Raw genomic sequence first — 15387 nt, 5'->3', positions numbered from 1 at the left:
AAAATAAAAAAGGACAAGGCCAAGTATGTAGCCATTATAGATGCATAGGCTTCACTCAAATTTCTAGACTGTATGCTTTGTGCATGGACTGTGGGACAATGAGATAGGTTTCTTTCTTTTCTTTTGGCAAATTTTCAGTTCAAGACCCGTTTTCGAAGAGGGAGGTGTCTTCAGCTTGGTCCACTGAGGATTGATTTCCCAATTTTCATAGAGGTAAGCTCAATTGTTAAAGACTAAAAACTGCATGCATATGAACAACTAGAATGACAATGCTTTTACATTTTTTTTTCTCGGATAGAATCAAGTTAATTTTCTAAAAATTGCAGGCGCCTTCAGATAGTGTTGTTAAAGGAGTGACAGAAGATGTGTCAGGAATTTGTGGTTATGATATCTTTTGCCAAAGTATTGTTGAGGTATGGCCTGTTTGAAAATTTTCCTCACCAAAACACACACACACAAAAAGAAAGAAAGATTTATTCATGTCTACGAAAGGCCCAAAGGGTCTATGAGACCAAAAATACTAAATGTGATCTTTGAATAACTGCCAACAAAACACGAAAGGAAAAACTAGCTACCCAAAGAACAGGAGCCAAGTACTATGTGAGGCATGCAAGTACAATGGAATCAAACCAATCAATCATGTGGTATTCTCATCAAGAGCCGAATAAATGGCATTAGTGTCAACCTCCCATGGTGGAGCTGCCTTATGGTGCTAGAGTATGTCCCTAACCTTGAGTTGGCTAGAAGGCACGAGTGTCTAGCTCTTTGAAGAATATGTGCTTTCTCTCTCTCTCTCTCTCTCTCTCATACGACACCGCGTGTACGGGTGGACAGTACATGTCTCACACGAGGTGTACTCTGGGTGAGGGCACTTGGAATGCTAGTTCTCACCTGGCGAGGGACAAAGAAATAGATCATACTGGTCTAGGTGGTGTCATGCAATGTTTGCATTCTCGCATCCAACTCATGCATAGCTGCCATTCTTATGGACATGTCCATCTTGTGTAGTTGGACTATTGGGCATGTTCTTGCATTCATCTAGGTATATCTTTATGCTGTGTTAGTGGACATGCAAATTCACATCCTGAAGTTTTCGTCCAAGTTGTAGCCAGTTGATATTGTGTTAATTCTTTCTATCTTTAGTGGTGCATATGCCCTATCATACCTTTTTGTTGTAATAACTCTTTCCATTTGTTATGATCCTTAGTACTAGGCTTCGTTATGGCTGCCTTGTATCTCCGGAGTTCTGACAAAAACTCAATACACAGACCTTTGTAGGAATGTATGCTCTTGTGTGTGTGTATTGGGGGGGGGGGGTGTGGAGCATATATTGATACCAAGTTCTACACTGAGTATTGGGCACTCATTGCTAACGTTAGTGGAGATGTCATAGTATTGAGTCCATACTATGCATGATGGAGTTGATGGTTTATTGTCTTGTGGATGACTACCATGAGGTTATAAATTGCACTTTCTTATAAGGTGAATTTGGGGATGTTCCCGGATTCATCTAGGTATATCTTTATGCTGTATTAGCGGACATACAAATTTCACATTGTGAAGTTTTTGTCCAAGTTGCAGCGAGTTGATATTGTGTTAATTCTTTCTATCTTTAGTGGTGCATATGCCCTATCAAACTAACTTTTTGTTGTAATAATTCTTTCTATTTGTTATTGTTGGGTAGGAGGGAAGCTAACCTGCACAGTAAGCTGCAAGAGGAAAATTCATCAATGGAGGATCCGATGAGGAAAAATCAGCAATGGTAGGGCTGATAAAGGTAAAAATTCAGCAATGGTGGGAAAAGCTGAAAATGGGGAGAAAAAATGAGGGCTCGAGGCGGGCATCAACCAATGCTATGAGAGGATAGGTAAACTCTCAGCGATGCCATGATCAGTGGCATGTATGGCAAGTGTAAAGATGCATAATCCCACAATGAATAATATACATGTGACATGCCAAAACCATGAGACTAAGCCAACACTAGCCAAGTGTGTAAAAGGCACTCCCAGTAAACATCACATGTGAGAAAGTGACAATTCTTGGGAGGATCCGATAGGCTAGGTTTAGGCCCAGATCTATTCCCACGAAAGGGAGCAACCATTGCTGACTCAGTAGACATCATGTTGTTCATGTTGATTGCTCTTCACTGAGCAAGAGAGTCACAAGGTTGTCAAAAGTGACCGCATTTGGTGCATTGCCAGCAGCCAACAACCACAAAGTGGTGTCAATGTCTGATAAGGGTCGGGCAAATTACGCAAAATTGTCTGAACAAGATAGCCATCTGTCAAGACCTCATCAATGTTAATGAGCTGCTCTTGTAGTCTTTCACATGCGTAAGATACTAATCAATAGAGTCACCTTCAAATCAATGCCAATGTTGCAATTGCAAGCTCAATGGTGAAAAGCCCCAAAATTAATGCAACTAATTTGCTAATTTTTAGCAATTTTAGGTCAAAATTTGCAAATCCCACAGACCTGAAATCTGTAAGCAATTTGGAGTTGCATTTGGGCAGCAGCAATAGGCAAGTGGTGTACAGATCTGAGGCAGGACATGCAGATTTGACAGATCTGAGATGGTACAGGGCGCATGTACAGTTGTACGGCGGCGTAGGTACAGTTACAGGCGATGGCGATGCAGGTGGCGCAAGGCAACGCAGGACCGTTGGTGGCACAGGACAGGGCGGCAAACTTGATCTGAAGCAGCGAACACAGATCTGGAGGCGACGAAGGGAGATCTAGCGGCGAACGGCGGCGGCGGCACAGGTACAGGTCGCTGACGCTGCGCACAGGTACAGGTGGCGTTGTACGATATACAGACGGCAGCAGATCTGACATGCGGCTTTGAGGGCGGCGGTAGATCTGACAAGCGGCTGAGGGCGGTAGCGGCGGCGGGCAACTGAGGGCGGCGGCGGGCAACTGAGGGCGAAACCCTAACCCTAAACAACAAAACCCTAATACGAATAGGCTGAAGCTCAAGTTCTGAAGGGCAGCAGGGGGCAAACCCTAACCCTAACCCTAACAAGGCTCTGATACCAATGTTGGGTAGGAGGGAAGCTAGCCTGCACACACACACACACACACACACACACACACACACACATAACCTCAAGCTCAGAGAAACGTGAGAGTACTGGAAAAGATGTACTCAATAATGATATGAAATGAAAGTACAAGTGAGTACTAAAAGGCCTAGAGCTAAGTGCCCAACACACATAAGTGTGTTCACACGAGGAAAAAACCTGTGTCGAGTCAGAGGGAAAAAGTGCCCGTGAGTAAGCTGGGTTCACACCTGAACAAGCCGGGAGTGGACATGACCAACAGTTATGATCCCTAGTGCTAGGCTTCATTATGGTTGAGTCTGCCCTGTATCTCCGGAGCTCTGACAGAAACGCAATACATAGACCTTTGTATGAATGTATGCTCTGTGTGTGTGTGTGTGCGCGCGTGGGGGGTGCGTGTGTGGGAGCATATATTGATACCAAGTTCTACACCCACTATTGGGCACTGATGACGTTAGTGGGGATGTTGTAGTATCTAGTCTATACTATGCATGATGGAGTCGATGGTTTATTGTCTTGTGGATGACTACCATGAGGTTATAAATTGCACTTTCTTATAAGGTGAATTTGGGCATGTTGTCGAATTCATCTAGGTATATATATAGAAGTGGCTTGTATGGTTCCTCTTTTTCTTCTTCCTCCACCCTTGTCTCTTCACTTCTAGCTCGGCCTCATCTCCAGAGCTTACTTGAATGCTTTCGTCTCGGTCGTACGTCCTAGATGTGGAGTGGTTTGGATTGGCAATGTGGTCAAGGGAGCTGCCTTCATTCTCTTCTGTAGGGTGGAGCTTATCACACTTAAAGTGGTCACGGGAAGAGGAACTCTAGCAAGCAGTCCCACTAGTTCGAGAGCTTCGCCAGTCAGTTCTTTAGCAACTGCCTTGCCTTGTGCCTTGGGCATTAGCTTCTCTCGCCCTTTCCTGCATTCATTTCCTAAAGGCCTGGCTTCCAATTTCTTTTTAGGCTTCTCGCTCCCTTTCTTGGCATCTTTGCCAAAAGATTGAGCTGAATCTGCCTTTGGCTTGTAGCCACCCTATGAAGAGGTTGTCTTTTCCTCTATGATTGGCAGCAAATGCATGATCCCCAACACGCAAGACTTCCTGGTTTTGCTAGGATTTCTCCTTTTGCAAGAGTTCAGAAACCAGCTCATCAAAAGTGAGGGCATTTGGATTAACCTTCATCATGAGCCTGATGGTAAATGCAAAACTTTGGTATGAGTTTTGCAATGCATTTAGGGCAATATGGACCAAAGAACTGTCCGGATAGGTCTCATCAACACTAGCAAGCTGCTCTCTAAAATCCTTTATGTTGGTAAGGAACTCATCCATAGAGTCTCCCTCACTCATGTGTTGAGACTCAATCTGCCTACGTAAGCAAGCAACACGTGCCTCATTACGTACTGCAATTGCATCCCAAGTCTGTGTTATGTACCTAGACACTAATCTACAGATTAGGGACCTAATCCAGCAGGGTTAGGGGCCCCCAAGATTAGGGATTAGCAAATAGATACTTAGCGAGGGTTTGTGGATTGATAAAACATGCTTAATGACTGCTTATAGCAGGTTAGCTATTTATGGTGCAGTTATCACTATACAAGGGAGGGCTTGGGTTAATATGAGACACAATTGTGCGGATGCATGTGCATTTGCATCCACACCACTCCATCTCACTTGCTCCGCAATAGGAGGCGGCGTGGGATTTGTAGCCATAGTGGACGTAGAATCTGTCAGAATGCACAACGGAAATGAAGACAACTGCTGTAGAGAGCAAAACACAAATGAGAGAGGGAGAGAGATGTATAAACTGTGTATATACACTAGAAAATCCTGGAATGATACAATGCAAGTGTGGGGGGACAAGGGCCATTTTATATGGCCCCAAGCTGCTGGTCGGCCAGCCCAAAACAGGCCAACAGCAACGAGACTTGCTCACGACCAGCAAAAGACCTAGTCGGCCAGGTGAAACACAGTCGGCCAGTGCTGTAGGTCGAGTTGGGTAGCATAGTGCAGTCGGCCAGCAATAGATACAACCGACAAGCAAAAAACAGCCTCCCACACCTAGCAAAAAATGGGAAAAATACATGGAAAGTGAGGAAAAACGGGGAAACACCAAAAATGGGCGGGCACACCCACAACAGAGGCCCTGGTGTAATGCACAGACAGGAGATGACTGTTAACACCCCCTCTCAGCTCCTGGATGTGGAACCAACCTAGTGAGCTGGAGTGCTGTCGGAGCATAGCCTGAGGTAGAGACTTCGTGAAGAGGTCTACCGCATTGTCCTTCTTCAAACAATAAACAAGCAAGATGTCACCAGCCAAAATCTTCTCACGAACAAAGTGATATTGTATCTCTATGGGCATGGAAAACCGGGTTTCGAGCAATAGCGATACAGCTCTGGTTATCGCACTGGATGACTGTGGGCTCCTTCTGTGGAAACCCAATCTCGCCAAGCAACCTCCGTAGCCACACAACCTCGCAAGCAGCCCGGTACTCTGCCTCTGTAGCGACGACAAGGCAATAGTTGGTTGCCTCTTGCTGCTCCATGTTATAGCTCTTGAGCTGAGGGTAAATCCGTAGCGGGATGTAGATCTCGTGTCTGGATCTCCTCCCCAATCTGAGTCACTCCAACCGTGGAGTCGGACTCCGTCCTTCGTTTCCCCTCCAGTGTCATAGAAGAGTCCAAGATCCTTCGTACCCTGCAGATACCGCAAGATCCGCAATCCTGCATCCCAACGAGACTTCAAAGGTGTCTGCATGAACGAGCTCAACAACTCCATAGAAAAGCTCAAGTCCAATTTGGTGTTCAGCAACCAGATCAATGAACCCATTAGGTTCCGATACAGAGAGGCATTAATCGGCTCACAAAACATTCATTGTAAGCGTCATGTTCGGGTCCATCGGTGATGTGATAGGCTTGCAGTTCTCCATCCCAAAGGCCTCAAGCAACTCATGAATATACTGCTACTGAGAGACAAAGAACCCCCTCTGGGTCTGCCAAATCTCCAATCCCAAGAAGCAGTGGAGTAAGCCTAAGTCGGTCATCTCATACTCCTTTGACAAGGTAGCCTTCGTCACTGCTATGTGCTAGTGAGAATGAGGTCATCCACATAAAGGATGATCAACGTGACCAAACCACGTTCCCAAACGAGATACAAGTTAGGATCTGCAACTGATCTCTGAAATCTAGTCCGTAGTAGAAAGAAGGAATCACTCTTCTGATTCCAAGCCCTGGGAGCCTGCTTAAGACCATACAAAGCCTTCCGCAATCTATAAACCATCGCCTTTGATCCTGGAACCTCAAAGCTTGGAGGTTGCCCAACGTACACCTCCTCCTGCAAGTCACCATTAAGGAACGCGGATTTGACATCCATCTGATATACGGGCCATCAATGAGAAGAGGCAAGGGCAAGAACGGTCCGACTCATGGTCATCCTCGTTGTCGGTACAAATGTGTCCTCATAGTTGATGTCAGGCCGCTGAGCATAACCCTTAGCCACAAGTCTTACTTTGTGTTTGTCCACTGACCCACCTGACGTATACTTGGTCTTAAAGACCCACTTGACACCAATGACTGACCGTTTTGACGGCCTCGGAACCAACTCCCAAGTTTTATTCTTCTTTATGGCATCCAGTTCCATTTTTATGGATTTCCTCCAAGTATCCTGAGAAAGGGCTTCCTTCATAGAAGTGGGCTCTTTGTCCCGCATGATACGAGACATCAAAGCATAGTTTACCTATAAGAGCTCCGTTGAATTACTTTTGTCACGAACTCTATGTGATCTTCGAGGTCCGTCCTTTGTGGTCCACTCGCGCAAGGAAGCACCGTAACACCGGACTCCCAAAGAGTGTCTAACAACCACCTGGGTACTTGAACAGAATGCGGAGCCTTCTGCTGTTGTGCGGGGGCTCATCTCCAGCCCACGGGCTCAACCTCTACAACTGACTGAGGCTGTCTAGCTGGAACAATAGATTGGGAATCATCATTAGATTCATCTGGGTCTCCAAGAAGTGGCGGCTCATCAACAGTGGAAGTTGGAACATGCTCATCAAAAACAACATCTCTGCTGACAACAACCTCGTTCCGCTCCGGGTCATACAACCTGTATCCTTTGGAAAGAGAGTTATATCCCACAAATACAAGCTTGTGGGACTTCGAGTCAAGCTTCCTGCTCTGCTTCTTTGGAATGTGAACGTAGGCATCACTCCCAAACACACGGAAATGGAAGACATAAGGTTTCCTGCCAAAATAAGCCTCTAAGGGAGTCATCTTTGGTACTGAAGTCATCGGAGATGGATTGAGAATATGGAAAGCCGTAGCCACAGTCTCTTCCCAAAGTAGACGAGGAAGATCATGATGCTCCAACATCGTCCTCGCCATCTCTACCACAGTTCTTTCGCTCAACTACTCCATTCTCTAAAGGCGAACCTGTACTGGCCAGCTCTCGCTTGATGCCATGTTTCGCAGAAACTCATTGGAAGAAAACTCTCCTTCTTTGTTAGCCCGAAGAGTCTTTATCTGCAATCCAGACTCTTTCTCCACCATCACATGCCACTCCTTGAACCGAGCAAAAGCTTGATCCTTCTGGAAAAGAAAATAAACCCATGTGAATCTGCCACAATCATCAACAAGCAACATAAAATACAAAGAACCTCCCAAGGATGGGGTCTACAAAGTCAGTGTGTACCAACTCCAAAGGTTTCAAAGCCCGCCTAGAAGCTTGCTTCGGAAAAGATTCCCTGTGCTGCTTACCACGAATGGAAGAACTACAACGTCCCTACCTACTGCCAACATCTTGCAAGCCATCCACCATCTGGTTCCGGAAAGCCTACCGCAATGCTTCCACATTCAAGTGGCCAAAATGGAAGTGCCACAAGTCACCGATCTGAGTGCCTGTTAGAGAGGAGAGTGCTGAGAGTTTGTAGATACCGTTCTCTACTCCGCCTTCCCAAACAACCTGGCTTGTTTCTCTGCCTCGTAGAGCAACAGAATGCTTCTCAAACTCCACGAGAGGAATGCTTCCCCCCTTTGCCATCGGGAATGATCTCCATCTTGCCCTCACTATGAATCGGTATAGTGGAATTGTTGCCAATGAAACTGCGACCTGACTGCCGTTTAAGATCCTGTAAGAACTCACGAGAAGGAGTCGTGTGCCTGGAAGCACCACTATCAAGAATCCACTCTTGAGTATCCCTGGCGGTAAAGCCAATTGCCTCCTCGCTTGAAGAAGATGAAGCATTTGTGTCCAAAATCTCCAAGTGCACAAAGACTGGAGTCTTTGCAACTGAAGGTGAAGAATCAACACTCTTTCCGTTATTCTGCTTGGGACACTTTATCCAATAGTGGCCTTTCTCGCCACAATCGTTCAGGTCTGCTCGGCCTTCAATTTCTCACGGTCTGAATCGGGCTTCTTCTCAGAATACTTCTTCGATGAAGACTTCCCTTTGCCCTTATTGTTGTTGTTGTTACAGCCTTTCGACCGCTGCCCAGTCAAGGCCTCAGAACCTCCGTCATGTGGAGGGCTCGTAAAACGCTCTTCCTAGTCCAAGACCATAGGCACAAGCTCCTTCCATGTGATGGTGCTGAGCCTGCCACTGGTGATCATAGAGGAGTAAAATGCTGAGTATGAGCGGGCAAATGAGACAACAACGTGATGGCCATGTCCTTTGAAGATATCTTTTTCCCAGCCTGAAGAACCTCTTGCTGAAGAGCCTGCAACTTGTTGATGTGCTCCCGTATCGTTGAGACTTTGCAGGATTCATCACTTGCATCTGCACTTCCATGGAGATCTGCTTCATGGGTGATACCCTGTTATACACAGAAGCCAATGTTGCCAAATCCCTCTGGCCAACATCATATGTTTTATATGGTTAATCACCTGTGGTGTGCAATTTAGGAAGATGGAAGAACGCACACAGGCATTGACACGATCCCATAACTATGCCTGAGCCTCCCGTGCTTTCCGTATAGAGGGTAACTCCCCGTCCTCCACCCGCCAAAAGCTCTTGAGAAATAGAGCATATGAATGCTGCGTTTACTGCACTTTTGGATGTATCACCTCCCAAAATACTTGCATGACTTCCCCCACCGGGGTCAAATGGAAACTCATCCTCTTCTTGGATGAAAGAGTGACCCCACTTCGCATTATAGACCACCTATGTGGCTGTTCCCCTCTCCCCGTGTATAAGATAGCCTTCTCCTCATAGAGCGGCCAGCAGGAGGAGAAGTGTCTCTTCCCCTTATGATCATGTGATTTCCGCCCTGTACATGAGGCAAGTTTGTATCTAGTCCTTCGTGGTTGTATCTAGCCCTTTGTGGCTGTCATTCATTAACTAATAGAAGGATCTTTTTCTTGGGAAAAAAAGAAAAACTCGTTGCTTCTGTGTGCTTGCCTCCTCAATGATAGCACTGAGAGTGAAGTTCTGATCTAGTGTTGAATAGTTCTTTTTTAAACTAGCTTGACTTGTGGCTCTCTGTCTGTCTTTCTACTGAGGAGATAATCTCAGCCTCCAATACTGCAGCATAGATCTTGCCCAAAGTATGAACAACATGCATCGGCCTCCCATGTGCAACAAGCGTTCAAGCTGTCTGCACTAAAAAGAGTCTGTAAAATCCCTAATCACGCTTAGCCAAGAGCAGTCACTTCTTCCAACTGGTGAGACAACAAAAGGATTTCTGCATTGTGCATGCAGAGATCCGTCCACACGCTCTTTCGTCAAGGTGAAGCTGCATGGCGTTGCACTCACGATCGTACTACCCGTTTTGAGGTTGTGAACCAAAAGAATTTCTGGCTGTAGAGAAAATGGTATGTAGGAAGCTAGCTTGTGCCAATCCATGAAGAATAGAAGTGAGCAAAGGTGATGAGAAATCAAGATCGGCTGTTTGAGAGTATAAATGGTGAGAGAGAGAGAGAGAGAGAGAGAGAGAGAGAGAGAGAGAGAGAGATTGATCTTTGATAAGTTCTTCCAGATGTCAAGTGCAGAATGTAGGATGTCATTTTATGATCCATTACTCTACAGACCGCTTGGTTTTCAAACAATGTGGGAGGTAAAGCATTTTATTTCCATTGCTTACAGCATTTTTTTCCCTAGTTGTAGTTTTTAGAATCCCCTAGCGTATTTTCATGATATTTTGGCTGTTTAGAGGAGTTGTTGCCAGATCGTGTACTGATGTCAATGTGAGCACGATAGTCTAGCAAGTTTTACAAGCTCAAAGAAGAGAGGTGACCTGAGAGCTTGCACAAAACAACCCCAAAAGTGTTCATTTAGGCACGGCCTGACTAAGTTTTTATTTATTTCTCATCACGAGGCTCTCCAAGGTGTGATGAAGGTGCTGTAGTAAGGTATTGATATAGATGCTCATGTCATGGACAACCTGGGTTCGGGTAAGACCCTTCCCATCATTGTGCTGGTAAAGTAAACATAATTTGATAGCAGCAGAGAAATTTGTACAGCCTGCACATGCAGAATCATGTATTCGAAACGAGGTTTTATGTCTAGTCTTGACGTCAGGATTTGTATGTTTGCAGCGATTACCTTGATGTAGAGGGTAATGCTACAAAGTTTTTCTTTTGGGCTTTTGGAATAAACCGTGATTATCTTTGTGGTCATCTTGCTGCTTTGATGATTAGATTGTTTACATTTCTTTTGCAGGTTCTATACATGCTGGACAATACCCCTCACACACAAGCAAAATTCAAAGGACAAAGTGCACTTCTCATGCTGGACACGGGGGCAGGGGGGATAGATATAATTTTTCACAAACGGGCAGTTGAAGAGTTTAATTTGCTGGGTATTTTGGATTGGAGGGGTTTAGCTGAAGTCACTGGGCTGGGGACAGGCAGTGGTGGAATAAAGGTTTGCATTTGAAACATTATGTGTTGTAAAAGTTATTTTTAAAATTTGATAAAGTGAATCATCAGGACACAGGTGCACCTGGGTGAAAATGTGAATTGATGGTGTTAATTTTCAGGTGGAACATGGGATTTTGGATTCGGTAGAAGTTGCAGGTCAAACATTCTATGGAGTTAAAACATTGCATTTCAGTGTAGATGAGCAAGCATTGGATATCTCCATATACACATCAGGAGTCTTGTGTGGGGAGCTCATATTGAGACACCTTGCGGTTTTTGACTACCCAAATCGCCGTTTTGCTATGGTAAAGACCTGAAGAAAAGTATTGGCCAGATCATGTTTCTTTTTGTAACCTGTCTGGAAGGAAAGACAGGATTGAGCAGCACAGAGTTCTTAATTTAAAGTTATAACTGCCTTGTAGATCTCTCATTTTTACATGAACTTATTCTTTTGTTGATTGTGAAACTCGGGATTCCTCGTTAAAAGAACCTGGGGATATTGATCAGCTTGTAATATCATCATTTTTAAAGGCTGATTACCTGCCTAAAGTGCAGGCATGTGTTGTACAGAGCATTGTTGATTGGTTCTTCTTTGTGTGGCCATCCATGTTCAGCCTCCTTTGGCTGCCAAAGTTTTCCCTTATTGTGGGCACTTGGTGGCATACTCGCCAGCAAGAGAATACAATTTTGTGTGTAAGAGGTGAGTGCCCATGTTTTTTTCTTCTTCTTTCCCATGTGTTTTGATTGTCTATTCAAAACAACCAAGCTGTGTTATTCAAATTTGTCATAACATTAGTTGTATGAAAACAAAACCAATATCAGCACTCTTCCTTTCTCAAGTAGTTTACTCGTTCTCGTGTTCTTTTTTGGGTTACGTCTTTTCCAATGATATGCAGTGTGGGAATAAAGAAGAGCCATATGTTATGAAGAGCTTCAGTAAGATCTTTTTCTCATGGGGAAAATTTACTGAAGCTGTTTGCCATACTTTCCCCAAGTGGTGGATGACCGACACATTCATCCTAAAACAAAAAGTAGGAGACCCCTCCAACCTACATAATTAGTGTGGTATTGTGGTCGTGCACTTCATGGTCATGATCTATGGCCACTTGATGGCCGCGATCCATTATGTTACACTAGAGATGTTTGGGTTTAGAGGAAGGGGCAATGGTCAAGTAGGGTTAATGTGGTACCACTCCATTGTGCACTTAACATTGCACTCAATGTCACCATTAGGAGATTCCAGTGAGTAGGATTAATGACTCCATTGTGCACCTTACATTGCACTCAATGCCTCCATTAGGAGTTTCCAGTGTGTAAAGTGGAAAAAGATTTTGTGGATATCTTTGATGTACCTAGAGTCCGATCCCATGGTACACACATTAGTGCTCATATTCAGAGAAGATGAGAAAAAGGCACTTACATAGTAAGGCCCATAGTTGAAAACAATGTCTTTGTGAAATAGCAAAGTAATTTGTTAGTTTTCCGATACTTTATGACTTAAAATTATACTGTCAAGGATTCATCTCGAGGCTCATGTCTATAGACCCACACCTTTTTTGTATAAACTCGGCCATGTACTTCCCTAGTATAAAATAGGCCTATCTTGGGCACTAAATCTAGGAAGAGAACCTATGACAGTATTGGTGTATACTTATTGGGGATAATAAGTGCACTTAATTTTGTTAATAATTACTTAAGACAAGAATTCTCCTTAGAATTTGTAGTTGGTACAAGTTACAATAATATCTTTCAAGGACATGGATAGGTGTGTTCGTACATGTCTTTATATGGCTATAATAATTGATTCATACTATTTTAGGTTTACCTACCTCTCGGCTCACATTTGCAAGTACATTTTTTAGGCTCATGGCTCACGTGTTTAGACTCGCATTTATTTCTCTTGGCTCACGTTTGCAAGCTCACATGTCAAGATTTATGTCTTATTGTGCGGGATTGTGGCTTATGTTCCCTATTGGAGAGTTGGTTTAACCTTGGTTTTAAGGGCTTTTGTTATTTTTTGGACTTGATGGGGTGTGTGTAATATTTTTGTATCATAATTAATGATTGTGATACAACTAATTAAGTATTTTTTAATTGTTTTTGGAAGGTTTAGCATGCTTCTACTCTATCAATTTCACAATGCATCAATAAAAATTGATTGATAGCTTCACTCTTATTCAACCTAATGGAGCTCAATGCTTGTGTTTTTAGAGTGGATTCCACATCTAATTACATTGCTAAGTTATTTTTGTGATCAAACCATTGAAATCTAAGCTTCTTGGGCTCGAATTTCATGCAAATAAAAATGAAACTTAACAAACAAACACATCCAATGTTTCAAAATTGTATGTTTTTCGGAGTGTGATTTCCTAATCAACACCAAGCAATATTGGGTGATCCTAATAGCTTGGAATGAACAAAAAAACTGAGCTAAGTTTTAGGCTAGTCTCCAACAGCACCAAATATGTTCGTCAAGAGATTACCTTAGTCTTTCCAAAGCATGTGTCTTTGGGTCTTGCCTTAGACCCGTAATCTGCAACTTCCATGTGGGTGTGCTAACTCGTCCATCATGTCCTCACTTTGTTGTCGCATTTGATTGCTCATTGCCATATTTCTTACTAACAAAAGGTGAGGGAAGGAAGAGAAGCGAATGTAAGAAGAAATCCTACACTTTCACAATTCATTTAGAAGGCTCTATTCTAACTAAAGAGGATATACTAAGGAAGGTGGAGCAATTTTTAGCTGTAAAAATTACACTAAAGGATAAATTTTTTAAACCTCTTTAAATTGGAGCTGAGTAAAACTACATGTAGGTTTTCCTAATTTTGAGTAGTGAAAATTACCTAAACAATAGTTTTTTTTGTAATACTGGGTCCACGAAAAGTTCTCTAAATTTTTGAAAAGATATATACATGCACTCAATCTATGCTTAGTGGGCAAGGTAAGTACATGGTCATCATGTTGATGCCTCTACGATTAAGTAAAATTTCAAAACTCTAAAGACTTACCTTTATCTATGGACTCTCACGATAGATCACAGGTGGTGTGCTATAGCATAGTTATATGTGATAGAATGGAGAGGTGAGGAAGCCGCATGAGATTACATCTTACACATTAAAACCCTAAAGTAATAATGTGAGAACTGGGAGATACTCAATGATGCATAAATAAAGCAATGTTTTCTCATGGGGTTAAAGAAAAACACTTCGCACAATCTAATCATAGTCTCAAATACAAATTCTTTGGATCAATGTTGCAAAGAAGCAATTCGTTTGGATGACAACATGATGGAAAATACCATTGATATATATACTCTTTCTCTCGTCTAACCAATGAAGGCAAGGAGCAAAGAGATATTGATCTCTGAGATGTTGATTGCAAAATTCTACAATGCCTTACTTGAACCAATCCACATTGCAGATTGCGGGTAGCACCACAATCCCAATCCACATTGCATGTATCCTAAGTCAATCTTTATGATATTATAGTCATTGAAGCTGTTCGGTCACGACATCTCATAATGTATGTATTCACACACAACAAGTGCATAACCATCACCTCAAAACCAAGAAACATAACCAGGGATAGAAACTACAGCTAGACAAATAGTGTAGTGCTTCTATTATCATGGGATTGCACAAGGTTGCAGGAATACACCTACAATTCTTGATGCCACACAACCCCCGATGTGCCATTGATCATGCTTCGCAATACCTAACAATATCTTAAGTGTACAGAATGGAAACTTATCCATGATTCCCCTCAATAAGCTCACACGGTTGCAAGCCAATCTACAAGAAAAAACCAAAAAGCCTACAGAAGAACACTCTACACACAAGGGGTAGAGGAGAACGTCTCAAAACAAAAAAAAGTAACACCTTACTAGACCCAAGAAAGCCAAAGCTATACAAATTGAAGAGGTTAAGTTTAAACCTCAAGACAAGGGAAAGAGACATGAAGAAAGCATAAACCTAGGGAAGGTAAAAGTAGCACAATGCCCAAGCATTGACACCAAGGAACCAATGTACGTGAATGTTGCCAAGCGCTCAAAAGAAAATTTTCTCTTGCTGCATGGAAAAGAACAATTGGAACCTACCCAAGAAATATGAGATGAAGAAATTAGGTCTAACACCTCATCTAGTGCAATTGAAAGTGAAATCAAAGTTCTAAGACTTGACCGACCACCCCAAGATGAGAACAAGAGACTTAGCAAACAACACTCTCAAGAAACTATGCTCAAACCGGTTAAAGTGTTGACTGGATCACCAATTGACATTGAACCACATCTTGTTAATCCCAAGAAGATTCCCCAAAACCATCTAGAAGAGAATTACCACTTTCCTTTTTAAGAGAAAGAGGCACTACCTACCAAAACTGATTCATTTATCCATGATGCTACACGAGAACCTCCAAGATTCTAAGCTTTAATAAACATAGTAAGGAGTCCTTCAATGCCATTCTTCTCCCTGATCACCATAA

At 43.1% G+C, this 15387-nt stretch overlaps 1 protein-coding gene across 3 annotated transcripts in view; it reads left to right on the top strand.

The window, feature by feature from the left end:
* The window catches only part of LOC147627120 (uncharacterized), a 37244-nt gene extending 25769 nt beyond the window's left edge, over positions 1 to 11475 (top strand). For 2 of the 3 annotated variants that reach the window (XM_086815708.1, XM_086815710.1), the window contains exons 9-13: positions 139 to 213; positions 327 to 413; positions 10026 to 10103; positions 10709 to 10912; positions 11028 to 11475. In XM_086815708.1, coding sequence (XP_086671834.1) covers positions 139 to 213; positions 327 to 413; positions 10026 to 10103; positions 10709 to 10912; positions 11028 to 11225 — 642 coding nt within the window. In that variant the 3' untranslated portion in view covers positions 11226 to 11475. The remainder of the gene's footprint in view (positions 1 to 138; positions 214 to 326; positions 414 to 10025; positions 10104 to 10708; positions 10913 to 11027) is intronic. The other variant, XM_086815709.1, reaches the window with a different exon arrangement.
* Positions 11476 to 15387: the final 3912 nt, after the last annotated feature.

This window comes from Cibotium barometz, chromosome 21, assembly GCF_041138505.1.
Source record: "Cibotium barometz isolate CiBa-2024 chromosome 21, ASM4113850v1, whole genome shotgun sequence".
NCBI classification, from domain to species: Eukaryota; Viridiplantae; Streptophyta; class Polypodiopsida; order Cyatheales; family Cibotiaceae; genus Cibotium; species Cibotium barometz.
The sequence above is the reverse complement of the archived record's forward strand: the minus strand, read 5'-3'. Positions and strand labels throughout refer to the sequence as shown.